The sequence below is a fragment of the Rana temporaria genome, chromosome 3 (genome assembly GCF_905171775.1).
Source record: "Rana temporaria chromosome 3, aRanTem1.1, whole genome shotgun sequence".
Taxonomy (NCBI): domain Eukaryota; kingdom Metazoa; phylum Chordata; class Amphibia; order Anura; family Ranidae; genus Rana; species Rana temporaria.
The window spans coordinates 72187737-72205223 of record NC_053491.1 but is presented as its reverse complement, the minus strand read 5'-3'; the positions used below and the strand labels follow the sequence as shown (position 1 = coordinate 72205223).

The window sequence follows — 17487 nt, the reverse complement described above, 5'->3', positions numbered from 1 at the left end:
AGTCAGTTTAAGGGGAGATACATTAATCAGAACCAGTATACCCGGGTTCGGCTTGTGTATATCACTTAAAAATACACACTGTATAGTATTTTTTTAAATTGTAAATGTCATTCTTTGGTAAACTTCAATTCAAAGTATGACTCTTTTTTTTACGTTTTAGAATACTAATCAGTTTTGTAATAATATCTGTTAGTTAGATTTACCCTCCCTGTTTTTTTCTGGCTCCAATGGGGACACTAGATCTGGTGACAACCAAGCATTTCCTCACTTTGGCGGGATGTCAACCCACCTTCTTTTTTGCCCATGGCACAGGAAGTGGAGAGATCTCCCCAGTGTGACACAGATGGCAAAAAATACCTGACATGGGGTCATACCCTTTCTTACTCTATTCAAAATGGGGGGGGGGGGGGGAGTTTTGCTTTAAGTTCCACTTTAAAGTGTTATTTCACCATTATATAAGAAATGAAATTGTAAGGTAACACTATACACCCTCTCCTCTCCCGGTCCCTGCTGTACTTGCCTCCCAGTATGCTGAGCTGTTATATCCCATGTAGCAGGTCCAGCAGTCTGGGAATTTTAAACCCCTGCTCTTCCACTGCTCTGTGTAGTGCTTCTGGGATGAGCCATGATTGCTCAGTGCCATCCCAGTGAATTGCTCTGGTCCACCCAGAAAGTGCTGCACAGAGAAGAGGGAGAAGAACGGCGATTTCAATTCCCCAGTCTGCTGGACCTGCTACACAGGATCTAACAACTCGTCATCCCTGGAGGAGGTAAGTTCAGCAGGGAGAGTGTACGGTGGTAGTTCACCTTTTTGTTTTCTCTGCAAAGGTGAACTTACATTTACGTTGGCTCAAACATTATGCTTATGTCCTGTAGCCCACTCACACATAAACAGATATACCGTTACTTACATTCACCAGAGCCTGTTTTTATTATTCTAATGTTGGGACTGCTGTTCATTTTCAGGGTGAATTTCTAGATTCTGTGTGATGTAAAGATCAGTGCTCTATAGACCTTCGGAATTCCATAACACTTTTCCAGAGTATTGTTTCTTGCTAAGACATAGCTAAATGTGATTAGGGAGCTTAATTCCTCTAACGTTCCCAGCTAAACATGTCCCTACCTGTTTTAAATGTAGACTGACTTTTTTGTGTGGATTTTTGGTTCTGTTGCTGGCTTGCAAGAGAACTTTCACTTGCTTTTCAGTTTAATAAATAACGTAAAGGCCCCTTTAACATGTGCGGACCGTATGTCTGCTTTTTGCGGATGAAAAAGAGACATACATTGGTCCCTATGTGATTGCGGGTGTCAGCGGATGAACATCCGCTGACACCCGTAATCACCCGCCTCCGCAAAGATCCGATTTTGCGGACGGAAGAAAACCCTATTTTTTCTTCCGTCATCGGTCCGTGTTCATCCGATCCCCCCCATTGGGGAGAGCGGAGAAAAGACAGGGCGGTCCCTGCACAGTGTGCAGGGACCGCCCTGTCAGCCGCCGGCTCAGCAGGGATATACGGAGCGATCCCCGCTGAGCTTACGGACACACGGAGGCGGATCATTACTGATCTGCCCCGTGTGAAAGGGCCCAAACAGAGAACCTAATATTAGTGTTAAAATACAACTAAAGGCTCTTGCATAAACGCCTAAAATTCAATTCCTAAGGGTAGCACAAGTGTCATAAAGTAAACAAGAAAGTTCCTTTACCATCCCTGATGGAGACAAATATCCTTTATTTGTGTCTCAGATGTTCTCCCTCGTGGACACTGCAGATCACAGTGGGTTTAGCAACAGAGGAAGTAGGAAAGCAGTGGACTAGGCGGTCCCTCCCTCTCGAAAATCTTCTGGGACACTTCTGGGTCCCAGAAGATCGCCTGTCCACTGGACAAGCGCAGCACGACTCACCCATGCGCAGTGCACACCCGGCCATGGAGCTCGCAAGCTGTCACGGCCGGGTGCTTACAGTTCCAATGAAGGCGCAGAGGAGCGGGAGAGGAATAACGCTCCGTGTGGCCGCATCGCTGGACCGTGAGACGGGTGAGTGTGTGCTTATTAAAATTCAGGAACTACACTTTTTTTAGCTGCTGACTTTTAATAAACAAAAAAAGCCTGGAACTCCTCAGTGAAGGTTTGAAAATGAAATATAGCATGTTATTGCTATTGGAAATAGGAAAATTTCCTGTACACACACAACCACACCAATGCATGTAGAGCTTTACAATGCAAACAAAAAGTAATCAAAAAGGCATCAAGCCTATTCAGAGTTTACAGAAGAACAATAGAGGCTCATTAAGCAGAAGGACTCAAGCAGATTTTCTTTCATTGTTTTACGGTAAAAGATGATTGGTGGGTAAAGGTGTCTGTAGTTCTTTTATTACACACATTTCAAAATGATTTGGCTTTACCACGTTAACAGGTGGCTTCATAAAGTAAATAGTATTCATAGGCCTATTCATAGCTTTTGTCTGCCCTTTCTTAGAACAATCAGGTGCATCTTACACGCAACTTGCCTTCCAGCACTTTCTCAACAGCTTTGCTGCACTAGTGCAATTCTTCATCTATCTGTTTGAAATAATGGAGCTGGCATTCACAGAGCAAGCCAGTGAGTGAAGATAAGGACATTGGCCTCCGAGAGGAAACATTCCTAGGACTTTTCTGATTACCAGAATGGCAGTTGCACCTACTTGCAGTGTGTGTGTGTGTGTGTGTGTGTGTGTGTGTGTGTGTGTGTTAATAACCTGCTCCATTCATCTGTAGAAATGAATGCAGCCTGTACATGCAGGGGACCCATTTAGCCACTCAGGAAGTGCAACATTTTAAATTTGACATTCTGCTTGTATACAGTACTGTAGCCTACTTTCTATGGCAATTCTTTTACTGACCTACCAATTGCTGCTAATATTCTGAGACTGATGGTGCACGGTATAAACGTAACATGTGTATGACTTTCTACAAAAAGTCTCAGATGTGTTGCACAGGTGTTCTAATTTAATCATACTTTGCTAATTATATTTTTGGAATATGGATTATTTAGCTAAATGTGGTATAACATTGTTTTGATAAATATTAGAAAACCAAAACAACTAAGTTCAGAAATTAAGTTATGTGTAATAAAATGGAATGACACAGGGAATAGGTATTGAACACATGAAGAAAGGGAGGCACAAAAAGGCATGGAAAGCCTAGACACCAGCTGAAATCTATCAGTAATTATAAAGCAATCCTGCCCCTTGTCAGTGCAAATTAATATCAGCTGGGTCAGTCTCAACTGATAGCCTTTAAAAAGGTCTCTCATTACCAAAGTGTTACACAAGAAACATCTCATGATGGGTAAAAGCAAAGGGCTCTAAAAGGGCGCAGAACATACTAATGGCATTGGTTACAGAAGAATTTCGGAATGTTCCAGTTGGGGCCATAATCCAGATGTGAATAGAACATCATTTTACCATAAACCGGGCACGACCCAAGATTTCTGACAGAGGAGTGAAAAGAAATATCAGAAGAGTTGCCCAAGAGCCAAGGACCACTTGAAAACAATAAGTAATGCACTCAACCGCCATGGCCTGTGTGCACGCTCACCATGCAAGACTCCATTGCTGAAGAAAAAGCATGTTGAAGCTTGCTTAACCACTTAAGACCCGGACCAAAATGCAGGTAAAGGACCCGGCCGGTTTTTGCAATTTCGGCACTGCATCGATTTAACTGAAAATTGCACGGTCGTGCGACGTGGCTCCTAAACAAAATTGGCGTCCTTTTTTTCCCACAAATAGAGCTTTCTTTTGGTGGTATTTGATCACCTCTGCGGTTTTTATTTTTTGCGCTATAAACAAAAATAGAGCGACAATTTTGAAAAAAAATTATATTTTTTCCTTTTTGCTATAATATCCCCCCAAAAATATATAAAAAATTTTTTTTTTCCCTCAGTTTAGGCCGATACGTATTCTTCTATCTATTTTTGGTAAAAAAAATCGCAATAAGCGTTTATCGATTGGTTTGCGCAAAATTTATAGTGTTTACAAAATAGGGGATAGTTTTATTGCATTCTCATTAATAACATTTTTTTTTTACTACTAAAAACGCGGCGATCAGCGTTTTTTTTTTTTTTTTGTCGTGACCGTGACATTATGGCAGACACATCGGACAATTTTGACACATTTTTCGGACAATTGTCATTTTCACAGCAAAAAAAGCCATACAAATGCATGGTTTACTGTGAAAATGACAATTGCAGTTTGGGAGTTAACCACTAGGGGGCGCTGAAGGGGTTAAGTGTGACCTCATATGTGTTTCTAACTGTAGGGGGGCGGGGCTGGACGTGTGACATCATTGATCGTGTTTCCCTATATTAGGGAACACACAATCAATGACAGCGCCACAGTTTACACACAGCTCTCCTCGTTCTTCAGCTCCGGGGACCGATCGCGGGACTCCAGCGCGATCGGGTCACGCGCTCGCGACCCACGGCTGGGCACTTAAAGAGGACATACGGGTACGTGCTTGTGCCCAGCCGTGCCATTCTGCCGACATATATGTGCAGGAGGCGGTCCTTAAGTGGTTAAAGTTTGCTGCACTACATTTAGACAAGCCTGTGAAATACTGGGAGGATATAGTCTGGTAAGGTGAGACCAAAATTTAACTCTTTGTGTGCCATGATGCACACCATGTTTGGAGGTCAAATGGCACTGCACATCACCCCCTCAAACACCCCCATACCAACAGTGAAGTTTGGAGGTGGGAACATCATGGTGTGGGGCTGTTTTTCAGCATATTGTACTGGAAAACTTCATGTCATTGAAGGAAGGAAGGATGAATGGAAAAATGTACCAAGACATTCTTTCTAAAAATCTGCTGCCATCTACCAGGATGATGAAGATGAAACGAGGGAGGACATTTCAGCAAGACTATGATCCCAAACACAAAGCCAAGGAAACTCTCAACTGGTTTCAAAGAAAGAAAATAAAGCTGCTGGAGTGGCCAATCACCTGACTTACATCCAGTAGAAAATCTATGGAAAGAACTAAAGATCAGAGTTCATAGAAGAGACCCATGGAACCTTCAAGACTTGAAAACTGTTTGTGTGAAAGAATAAGTAAAAAATCACACCTGAGCAATGCATGTGAATAGTTGCTCCATACAGGAGGCGTCTTGAAGCTGTCATTACCAACAAAGGATTTTATACCAAGTATAAAATAAAATTCAGTTAGCGTGTTTAATACTTTTCCCTGTGTCATTCCATTTTATTACACATAACTTCAATTCTGAATGTATTTGTTTTGGTTTCTTTGTATGTATGGGTTGTTTTATAGGTAAATATATTTACCTATAAAAATGGTGAAGTTTTCAATACTTCTTTTACCCGCTGTATATCTCTTTTATTTGTTTTTGTTTATTTTTTTCCTTTATTCAGGATTTTTTTTTTACTTATGGCAATACTGCCATCATACACCCCTTCCTTTCCAGGAAATTTTTCGGTTTTCAGTGCTGTGATATTTTTGGCTGACAACTACTCGGTCATGAAATAGTGTACCCAAATTCATTTATATACTTTTTTGAGACAGATAGCTTTCTTAAGACCCCTTTCACACTGGAGCGGTTTGCAGGGGCTATTGCGCTAAAAATAGCGCCTGCATACCGACCCTAAACAGCTGCCCAAGGGCTTTCACACTGGAACAATGCGCTAGCAGGACAGAAAAAAGTCCTGCTAGCTGCATCTTTGGAGCAGTGAAGGAGCGGTGTACCGCTTCTTCACCGCCCCCGCCCATTGAAATCAATGGGACAGCGCGGCTATACCGCCGGCAATGCGTCTCTGCAGAGGTGCATTGTGGGCAGTTTTAACTCTCTCTCAGCCGCTAGCGGGGTGTAAAACCGCCCCGCTAATGGCCGAATAGCGCCGCAAAATTAGTGGTAAAGAGCCGCTAAAAATAGCGACGCTTTACCGCCACCGCACCTCCCGCCCCAGTGTAAAAGGGGCCTAAGTCTTAAAGTTTTTTTTACCATAATTAGTGGTGCACCGAAATGAACATTTTGGTGCTGAAATTCAGGATGCACTTGTCCGAAACTGAAAATGACAGTTTTTAAAAAAATATATTTTTTTATGTAAAATTGTATTATATTCGACTTTTTAATGAATTTCTTGAATTTAAATGAATATGAATTTATTGTAGGCCATTATTTTTGGTCAGTTAAAAACGCACCTCCCCGTTGAATGCATTGAAAACGCAGCAAGAACACATCTATAACACACCTGTGTTAAGTTTTTTTATGTGTTTTTTGAGTTACGTGACCTATTAAAAACACACCAAAAGCACAGTAAAATTGTGGTAAAATAGCGTTAGTTTTTGGCGCTGTTATCGGCAAAATGCTGATAACCCTATTTTACGTAAAAAAAATTTTGGCGGCTGAAATTTTGGTGCATCTCTAACCAAGTAATGCATTCTCTGCATTAGGGTAAAAAACAAAACAAAAAAAACCACAGGATCTGTACTGCAGGCCCCCCCCCCCCCATTATACTCTGTTTAAAATTACTGCACAGAGCAGGTAAGTATAACATGTTTTTTTTATTTTGATTAAATACCCAAACATTGGTTTCTCTTTCTTTATGCTACAAAACATTAAATACAAATACTCTCAAAATTACCTTTTTTTTTAAATCTAGACACCTCCAGGTGATCTAATTTTTGTATGATGGTATTGAGGTTCTTAAAGTGGATGTGAACGCGATTCATGAAATTTGAGCTGGGCACATATATCTGCAGTGTTTTGTTGTCTCTCTTCAAAGCACTATGTCCCATAGCTGTGTCCTGCTCCGTTCCTCTGTTATCAGCCTGATATATTTTGGCAAGCTCTCTAAGATTGGAGATTTGTCCCATCATGCCTCCGCCTTTGGAAGTCATGCTTGTAGCTATCAGTGGCTTGCAGTGCATCATGAGATTTGTAGTTCCGCAACAAGTAGAGGGACACAGGTTGAGCACCCATGACCCTTTAAGAACAAACACTGCAAGAGTTTGAAAATAAAACCAGTGATTACTTACCACTGCTTAGAAATTTGATATTTCATTTTATTTTTTTAGGATGAAATGGCTGAACTTTTGATGGAATGTGAGGAGGAAGAACTTGAACCATGGCAACAACAAGATAAAGATAATGATGACGATGAAGATGATGATGATGAACTTATCTTTGTTAGTGAAATTAGTGGTTCAAAAACCACCAACACAAGTAAGTTTTATTTTACATTACAGTATATTAAAAAATAAGTCTTTGGGCACACACCTTTACGTAGATAGTAGTTAAAAAAAATTTGGGGGTACTTTTCTCTAACCCTTTTACTACCAACACTGCAACTATTATGTGAGAGATGTTGAAGGTTGTAAAAAAGCTCACAGCTGCAATGGCAGCACTTGAGCTTGTTTTCAGTTTGACAGTTGGCTTGTCTCTTTCTTTTAGGCTCTGTTCACACTTAAGTGTTTTGTAGCTCAAAGCTCAAAAACGCCCAACAGCAAAATACTATTGTTTTCAATACTTTTGCTCACATCTGAACATCCTGTCCTGTAGCAAAATGTCTGTTGCTCAAAAAAGCAGGGTGGATTTGATTTAAATGAAGTTGATTTAAATCATGATTTAAAAGGCTTGATTTAAATCCTAATTTTTAAAGAACAACTGTCATCTCTGTCCCGCAACAGCTCATCCTCTGACCCGCTGTTGACTCACCGACCAGTCTTACTTACTTTAATGGGACGGCTGGTGATTCTGGCAATGACACAACAAGGTGAGGGATGTGGCAGCAGCAGGTGAGTGGTTGTCCGCTAACAGGCGCTGCCATGATGGATCTGAAATGACAGGTGCTCTTTAAATGTAATGACTCATTCCTGCTGGTAGTTAGAATCTTTAATATTTGAAAACAAAATGAAGGTTTCCTATTTAGAATAATAAGCTGTCGGGTTAGTTAAACGGCAATATCAGAACAGATATTAGATTATTGGGGTAATCACACATAGTTGAAAAACTACTCGTATTCTTTTATTTAATTAAAACAATAACATTATATTACATATTCGTGTATTTGCTTAAACGTCAATGTTTAGTAACTGAAGCGCATAAACAAAATATCTTCGGAAAAACAAACAAAAGAACTTAAACTGAATATATCAGCTGGGTCCTCCCAAAAAAAACCACATCAAACACGGTCCTTTTCATCACAGCACGTCTTCTCATGATGTTTCTTTTTGGGCCACCAGAACTTCAATAAAATATTCCCAAACTGGGTCTCTCTTTTACGGCATGCTGGCATTTTGTTTCTCAAGGGAGGAATAAAGCACTTCAAGCTATGTGCAGAAAGATCACAAGGTTTATAAGCTGCTTAGAAGGTTTCACTTTCATTTTTACTGCTTGTCCTTCCTCCTCACACTTAGAGCTTAGTACAGATGCATTTCTCTTTAACCGCTTCCCGACCGCCGCATGTAGATATACGTCTGCAGAATGGCACGTACAGGCACATTGGCGTACCTGTACATCCCTGCCTTTCCACGGGTCGGGGGTCCGATCGATCCGGGACGACGGCGCGGCTATTCGTTTATAGCCGCTCCGTCGCGATCGCTCCCCGGAGCTGAAGAACGTCTGTTAAAGCGACACAGTGCCGAATTGTAAAAACCCCTTGGGTCATGTAGCAGCATATTGGTCCGGTCCTTAAGTGGTTAAACAATCATACCGTTTGTAGTGTACATACAGTCAGGTCCATAAATATTGGGACATGGACACAATTCTAAAATTTTTGGCTCTATACACCACCACAATGGATTTGAAATGAAACAAACAAGATGTGCTTTAACTGCAGACTTTCAGCTTTAATTTGAACGGTGTAGGAATTACAACAGTTTGTATATGTGCCTCCCACTTTTTAAGGGACCAAAAGTAATGGGACAGATTAACAATCATAAATCAAACTTTCACTTTTTAAATACTTGATTGCAAATCCTTTGCAGTCAATTACAGCCTGAAGTCTGGAACGCATAGACCTCACCAGACACTGGGTTTAATCCCTGGTGATGCTCTGCCAGGCCTCTACTGCAACTGTCTTCAGTTCCTGCTTGTTCTTGGGGCATTTTCCCTTCAGTTTTGTCTTCCTCTGGGAAATATGGTTTTCCTGACGTTTTCCCATTGCTTTATATAATGACGATTGCCGCCATTTTTTTAAGCCGCCATTTTTAGAGATACATTGCGTCCATTTTCCTGTAGTTTGAATGCTTACGACCACACCCCATGCATTTTCACATCCCACCTTAAGTATATCATGTGGGGAGCCCTGTGGGTAGTTAGGTGACTCCCCCCATAGTAAACCCAAAATAAATTATTTGATAGCTGTGTTGTTTACAAATTTACTTTAGAATTTGGAGTAAGGCAGTTTTTGTACTAATGTAAAGTCCATTTTGCTTTAGTAAAGGAGTCATTTTTTTCTGTTGGCAACTACATCTACAAAGACTGCTGCAAAATCATTAGAAGTTACATTCAAGGGTTGTGTTGAATGTTAGGTTCTCTACAGATTTATTTAGTAAATTGCTAGTTAAATTACTGCAGGAGCCAATGTTAATTTTATGTGCACTAGCAATGTTCCCTTCAACACGTTAATTTACTGCGTTTGTAATCAATCAAACAGGCAATTCTTCAGGGGCTCAGCCTACTTCAGTTGGAAGGGCTGAGAATGGAACACCTGCAAGAGGTAATTGTCTTTAATATAAATTTAGGTTTATGTTCTAATTTGTAGACTTTATTATGGATTTAACATTATTATTATTATTATTTTTTTTGCAGGCACCAACACTACATTTCAATCGCCAAATAAAAACTACAAACCCACTACTGCAGCACACAGTGTTACTAATGTCAATCAACCCTTTGCATCTATGTATCAACCTGTTAGTAGACAAGCGGTTAGTTCTGCTATTGTTCAACCACTACCAAGACCTGTTGGCATACAAGAACCAGTAAGAAGACCTATTGGTGGAGGAATTCCATTTCAGCAGCCACCAAGACCAAATCCGGTTATGCAGCCTATTTGCAGGCCTGTGCCATTCACACCAAACAGTCCACCAGTATGTCGAAACATCACATTTCCCACTGTGTCACAACAGCCCATTCGTCCTGTTGCAACCATCCCGGCACAGCCTGTAATGTTAAACCAGGTACCGTATATGTCTTATGCCTTCAAGCTGTATTGTGCAATGGTCAATTAACATATGAAGATATAATATATATGCAGTTAAATTATTTTGAAAGCTTATTGATCATATCTTTTGTATTTTAGGGTTATATTATGACCTCTCCCCAGGTTTCTGCTAATAACGCCCATAACGTATTGTATGCTTTGCGGCCGAGTACAACATTAACTCAATATCAAGGTGTGCAGACACTTACCGCAACAGGTATGTGTATACTACATCTGTATGTGTGTGTTCAGTTTTTAGGACTTTGCTTGTTCAGAGGTGAATGATATATGGAGAAAGATGTGAAAACCCTCTGTTGCATTCAGTTCCTGAGCCTAGTTTAATTGGGCGAAGTGATAGTTAAAAAGTATGATAGTCCTCTCTGTGGTTTACAGGGAGTTTTCATTGGTTATTATAATTGAGGATCAGTTCTTTTAAGGTCTGGTCACCTATGGTAGCAGTAAGATCGTCTACATACAAGCTCTAAATGTGGTCTCGACCCTGTCTCTCTCTACAGTGGGGAGATTAACCAAAATGAACAGAGAGATGCAAACCACCAGCCTTGTGAACTGATTGCTTCATTCACTGTGTGCCTTGTACTGCTTGGAAAGATGATGATGAGTCTTTGTGACCAATGATCAATTGTTCTGTTTTTTTTTTTTTAAGTGACTGATATCTCCTTCACATACACTAGTGATCTGCCTCTGCAGGCTTTTTCCTTCAATTTCCCTTCTAAATGTTTTTTCTCTTCCGTTCATGGACGGACACAGCAGCAATTGACCTTAGGGTATTATCCTCCCTTTTAGGAGATTGACTAGGCAGAAAAAACAGCATGTTAAGTGTTAAACACTCCACACAGTACAGTGCCTCCCAGGGGACAGTTCCCCCCGGGTACATCCCCCACACTCTGCTTTGCAGCCCCAGTTTTTTTCTGCCTAGCAAGGAGATGACATGGCTCCTCTGGGCCCATGTGCTCTGAGGCTTTTTTTTTTTTTGCAATTTTCTTGCTTTTGTTAGTTTTTTTCCTGCATTTTTGGATCCTGAGATCTACAATCAACTGCCGACTGGGTGACCGGCTGGATCCTTGTAGTCCCCCCAAGTTCGGCCATCGAGCGTGTGCCGGCCTTTAGCTATGCACTGTGCCGTCCACGACATTGCCCCGTTGCTCCAGGGGTGGCTGGTGAGCTATACGCTCCAGGACACACATATGACCGGGCTCTATGTCTGTGTCACAGTGTGCCGGGCCGACAGCCATGTCGTAACTGCGCGGACGTTGGTTCTGTCCGGGATGCCTCCAGCCGGTGGTCACAGGACGGGTAAGTAGCAGTCCCCTTGCTTTGGCATGGTGGTGCGGCTGGTGCATTCCTGGGGAGGACGATCGGGGGTCCACACTGCGGCAGGTAAACGTTCCCAGGGCGCTAAGGCGCCCGCTGAAGCGCAGAAGCGCCCCTAGTTCCGCAAGCCTGCGGAAAAACCTGCTTCCGCATGAAGGTCTGCCCCCGACCGTCTCTCGGGTGGGGCACCGGCTTCGCGGCCCGGTGGAGGTCTCCTCGTTTCCGACCAGTGGGTTTGCGAAGTAGTTTCTTCGGGGTACAAGATAGAGTTTCTCTTGTCTGCCAAACAGATTTTTTCCTTCCAACCTCCAGCTTCCTCCGGGTTGTCGGGAGGCCCTGTTTGGGGCTGTTCAGGATCTGCTGGTCAGGGGGGTGATCGTGCTGGTTCCTTTACTTTAACGGTTTCAGGGGTTTTACTCCAATCTGTTTGTAGTCCGTCCAATCCTGGATCTCAAGGCTCTCAACTGTTTTGTCAAAATGCAAAAGTTCAGGATAGAATCGGTACGCTCTGTAGTGGCGACACTCCATCAAGGGGATTTCCTGGCGTCCTTGGATATCAAGGACGCGTACTTGCATATCCCCATATGCGCAAAGCACCAGAGATTTCTCCGCTTTGCGGTCGGGGATGACCACTTTCAAGTTGTGGTCCTCCCTTTTGGCCTGGCTTCGGCGCCAAGGGTTTTCACCAAGGTGCTCGCTCTGATTCTGGCCCTGCTGAGGCAGCGCGGGATCGCTATTGTAGGATACCTGGACGACCTTCTTCTGAGAGCTTCTTTAAGCTCAGAGTTAGAGGTGGATGTGTCTATCACCTGCCAGACCCTCCGGGAATTCGGTTGGCTGCTAAATGCTCAGAAGTCGGTGTTGGTACCGTCTCAGCGCCTGGAATACCTGTGGTTGGTCCTGAATTCCTCGGAGGCGAGAGTTTTTCTTCCCATGGAGAAACTACAGACACTGCAAACTGCGGTGAGGCGGTTGGCGACCCAGAAGTGGTCGTCGCTTCGCTTTTGCATGCGAGTTCTGGGTCTGATGGTGGCCTTCGAGGCTGTTCCATATGCTCAATTTCACACTCAAGTGTTACAGAGAGAAATTCTGTTGCGTTGGGACAAGCTCCCTTCGTCTCTGGATTACCAAGTCCGGGTGAGTCGCCTGGTCAGGTCCTCCATAGTGTGGTGGCTGACATCTCCGGTACTTCGGGCCGGGAAGTCATTCCTGCCGTACCACTGGACGGTGGTCACAACGGATGCCAGTCTCTCTGGCTGGGGGGGAGTCGGGGCTGTTCAGTCAGCCCAGGGGCCCTGGAATCAGGAAGAGTCCTGCCTGCCAATCAATGTTCTTGAACTCTGGGCGATCAGGCTGTGCCCCTCCAAGTGGTCTCTGAGACTGCAGGGTCGCCCGGTCAGGATTCAGTCGGACAACGCCACGGCTGTGGCGTATGTCAATCATCAAGGGGGCACACGGAGCTCGGCTGCAGCGGCGGAAGTCACTCACATCCTCCGGTGGGCCGAAAAGAACGTTCCGGCTCTTTCGGCAGTTTACATTCCGGGTGTACAGAACTGGCAGGCGGACTACCTAAGTCGCCAAACCAAGGAGAATGGTCGCTACACCCGGATGTGTTTCAGAGTCTGTGTCTGAAATGGGGCACTCCAGACGTGGATCTTCTGGCGTCCCGACTCAATCGGAAGGTGTCACAGTTCATGGCCAGGTCAGAGTGGAAGCCGAGGGGATACCAACAATCCAAATTGCTCCGGATTGGCCTCGCCGTCCCTGGTACGTGGATCTGGTGGCAGATGTTCCGTGGCGCCTGCCACTGCGAGAGGATCTTCTGTCGCAGGGTCCTAGCTAACTAGCTGGATTACTTTTATAAGTGGTCTCATTCACACCGGGCCGCAAGCCAACCCCGCATATCCAATCCCTCCGCGCTGCCTGCTGCCGCTTTCTCAATCCGATCGACCAGCCGGCAGTAGCAACCCCCTTGTGCTCGCTCGCAAAGGTCCCACATGCATCCAAACAGCGATTGTCCCACACATAAGGTATTAATGTGAACATCAAATCATAGGTAGTAATTTGAGCACCAGACTTTTTCTGTAAATCTAAAGTGGAAACCTGTGAAGGCTTTAAAAGCGTCATGTATGGATAGCAAAATGTAAGTCATTTTTTCACCATTGCCCAGGCATGCGCAATTTTAAAATGTGATATGTTCAGTATCTATATACTCAACGGAACATCGTCTTTTAAATTTTACCAGACAAAGGGGTTAAATATTGTGTTTTTGTGCATTAAAATAAAAAAAGTGCATTTAAAAAAACTTCTGCGCAAATACCGTATGACATAAATTGCAACACCCACCAATTTATTCTCTGGGGCCTCTGCTTTAAAAAAAGTATATAATGTTTGTGGATTTAAAAAAAATTGTTTAGCAAAAAATACTGATTATGACATGTAAACATAAAGTTCCAGGGGAAAAAATTACCCTGTTTCTTTAAAGCAGGCATCTCCAAACTTTCTGAACAAAGGCCCAGTTTACTGTCCTTCAGACTGTAAGAAGCCAGACTGTGGCCAATGGGAGTAGAAAATGCCTTGGTGTAAATGGAAGTAAAGAATTCCCCGTCATGTGTTATAGTTGGAGTAATATTGCCCCATTTTTGATATCAGGGGAAGGAATAATGCCCCATCATTGGAGGAAATAAAGCCCCATTGTTGGTGTCAGTGGGAGCTATAGTTGGTGCACGTAGAAGGAATGATGTTCCATCATTGGTGTCAGCGGGAAGAATAGTGCCCTATTGTTGGTATAAGTGACAGAAATTATGCCCCATTGTTGATGTTGAAGGACAAGTTCCTTGTACCAGCAGAAAGAATAGTGTCCCAAGGGCCCGATAAAGGCATGCAAAGGGCCACTGCTTGAAAAAAGTGGTGGTGTGAAAAAAGGTATTGAGCATTATCATTTCCAAAAACCATGCACACTGTATTTTTTGTCTTTATAAATCAGAGGGGATTCCAGTAAGTTCATAATGTGACTTTACAACCACTTTAAATGTAATATTTACATGTGTGTAATAAAAGTGAAGCTGAATTTTTTTTTTTTTTTTTTTTATCTTTGGATAGAGTAGACCACGGTTAAAACACCTACTAGATATTTTACTGTCTATGTCTTGGAACTAAACCTTCCTATTTTTTTTAGCCAAGGAAGTGGTCGTATTGGCCTGCTGACAATTCAGTTGAGAGCACAGGCGACAGTGACAGTGACAGTTCTCATTCACGGCATGCCTTAAATTAAACCAGTAAATTTAATAGCTTTTTTTCAGCTTTGACAGAATATTTTTTTTAAACTGGGATTTTGGACTTTAATTATTGAAGAGTGTCAGTTGATGAAAAACAGGAGCAGTTAACAATTGGTCTGATAAAATGCCTCCTTTTGTTGGACAAAATGTATTTCTTCCTTTTTTCTTTTAAGCTTAGTTAAAAGATTATCTTGACTGAATAGGTCCAGTTGGATGGCTGTGGCTCAAGAATAGTATATACACAGAGCATTCCAAACTTACCATATTGATATATGTATTTCCCTTTTTGTTGATGGTAAAAACTAGTGTGTTGTGTTTGTTACAGGAAATTCTACTCCGTTAATTCGACCACTACAACCCTTACACCAAATCCGCCCAGTTTCTACACCAGCAAGGACAACACCCACTTTCATTTATAGGTCTCCTCCTCCTACCCCATCGATGCCGCAAAACAACCTAATACCAGTACTTCAACAGCCTTTACTGCAGAACTCCCAGAAAACCCAACAAACTATCCTTACACAAAGCTCCTCAGGTATAAGAATGCCTTCCACATCTCCAAAAGGATGTACAGTAAATTGAAGAATTTTCACACTTCCCCATAACTACTGGAGGAATTTGTATTAGCAGTGGCGACACACATAAAATAAGACACAGGAAAATAAATATGTGGGACAATTGGCTGTAAATATGGGATAGTGTCATGCATGTGGCAAGGTGGTCCTTCCTGAAAGTACTGTACAAGACATAAACCTTTTTTTTTTTTTTCTCTTTAAAGCAAACATAGGTCGAAATGAAAATTCACCAGTTGGGAAACGACCATCAGATACTATTGATCTCACAGATGATCCACCGAAAAAGCAAAAAACGAACGAAAATATAGCAGATAGAAGGCCTGTTGGAGCTTCTCCCACAGTACCTATGTCTATGCCTGGGAGACAACAGCAAACTACTCCATTGCAGGATACACCCACAAAAGGTAAATACCCATCTGATTATGTCTTGTGTGTGTGTGTGTGTGTATATATATATATGTGTGTGTGTGTGTGTGTTTAAAAGTGCCTTGAAAAAGTATTCATACCCACTTGAAATTTTCCAACTTTTTGTCATGTTACAATGAAATTAAAAGTTTGGTGTGCATTTGTGTTCAGCCCCCTTTACTCTGATAACTAAAATCTAGTGAAACCAATTGTCTTCAGGAGTCACTTAATTAGTAAATAGAGTGCGTAATTTAATCTCAGTATAAATACATCTGTTCTGTGAAGCCCCCGGAGGTTTGTTAGAGAACCTTAGTGAACAAACCGCATCACAAAGGCCAAGGAACACACCAGACAGGTGAGGGAGAAAGTTGTGGAGAAGGTTAAAGCAGGGTTGGGTTATTAAAAAAATATCCCAAGCTTTAAACCTCTCACGTAGCACTGTTCAATCCATCATCTGAAAATGGAAAGAGTATGGCTCAACTGCAAACCTACCAAGACATGGTCGTCCACCTAAACTGACAGGACAGCAAAGGAAAGCATTAATCAGAGAAGACCTATAAGACCCCAAACCCCTCCACTGCACTTAAAAGTCTTCAAGATCTGCGTTTTTGAATACTTTCTATTTTTTAAAACTGGCGCCTTTAGGATGCCAGTAATCCGGAAGTGATGTCATGACATCGCTTTCGGGTTACTAGACCCGAGACCCAAATAAACCCCATCTGCTTTGTTCAGATCGTTGTTCTGGCCTCCTCGTGGGATGGGAGACCTGGGCGGGAGGGACGTCTCTCACTCCTTGTAATAACAGCCGAGCAACTGCTTTAAAAAACAGCAGCTGCAGGCATCACCCTGGTTCAACCCTTTGAAGCAATATCGGTAACAAAAATGTCACTCTCTCTAAATGTATAAAGCTGGTATAGACATCCCCCAAAAAGACTTGCAGCTGTAGTTGCAGTAAAAGGTGGTTCTTCAAAGTATTGAGGGGCTGAATGCAAATGTACCCCATACTTTTCACATATTTATTTATTTGTAAACATTTTGAAAACCATTTATCATTTTACTTCCCATTTCACTATTATAGGCCACTTTGTGTTGGTCTATCACATAAAATACATTTATGCTTTTGGTTATAACATGACAAAATGTGGAACATTTCAATGGATTTAAATATTTTTTTCAAAGCACTGTATATAATAAATTTGAGAGCATCCGCTAGAACTCTGGATTAATGGGTTCCTTTTTTTTTTTTTTTTTAAAAAGCTAATGCAGGCCCCGGTTCAGGAACAACTCCAACAAAAAATGGAATGCCTTTTCCTCGAGCTTGTCCGAAATGCAATATACATTTCAACCTTTTGGAACCCATGAAGAACCATATGAGGGTAATAAGGACTAATCATTTGTCTGTTTACTGTTGTAAATGTGCAGTTTACAAGAATGTAGCCCATCACAAATATAGTAACAGAAGTGAGAAGGTTGGAAAATATTCAGAGATTAGTGAAGTTGGTGTTAAAGTGATATTAAACCCTCAGTATTTTAAGCATATGCAGCAGATGATTTAATCACTTACTATTCTCCTAAACAGGGAATGAAAACAACTACTGGTAGATCCCAAGTAAAAGCAGCACACAGTACACATAAACACTTAATAGGCACATATTTAACCCCTTGAACACCTTTAGATGTTAACCCCTTCCTGCCCAGA

General features: G+C 42.2%; 1 protein-coding gene across 1 annotated transcript in view; it reads left to right on the top strand.

The window, feature by feature from the left end:
* ZNF280D (zinc finger protein 280D) overlaps positions 1-17487 on the top strand; it is an 89161-nt gene that overhangs the window by 16777 nt on the left and 54897 nt on the right. The window contains exons 2-8 of the mRNA XM_040341549.1: positions 7068-7215; positions 9650-9712; positions 9805-10175; positions 10298-10415; positions 15134-15343; positions 15587-15787; positions 17046-17164. Coding sequence (XP_040197483.1) covers positions 7074-7215; positions 9650-9712; positions 9805-10175; positions 10298-10415; positions 15134-15343; positions 15587-15787; positions 17046-17164 — 1224 coding nt within the window. The 5' untranslated portion in view covers positions 7068-7073. The remainder of the gene's footprint in view (positions 1-7067; positions 7216-9649; positions 9713-9804; positions 10176-10297; positions 10416-15133; positions 15344-15586; positions 15788-17045; positions 17165-17487) is intronic.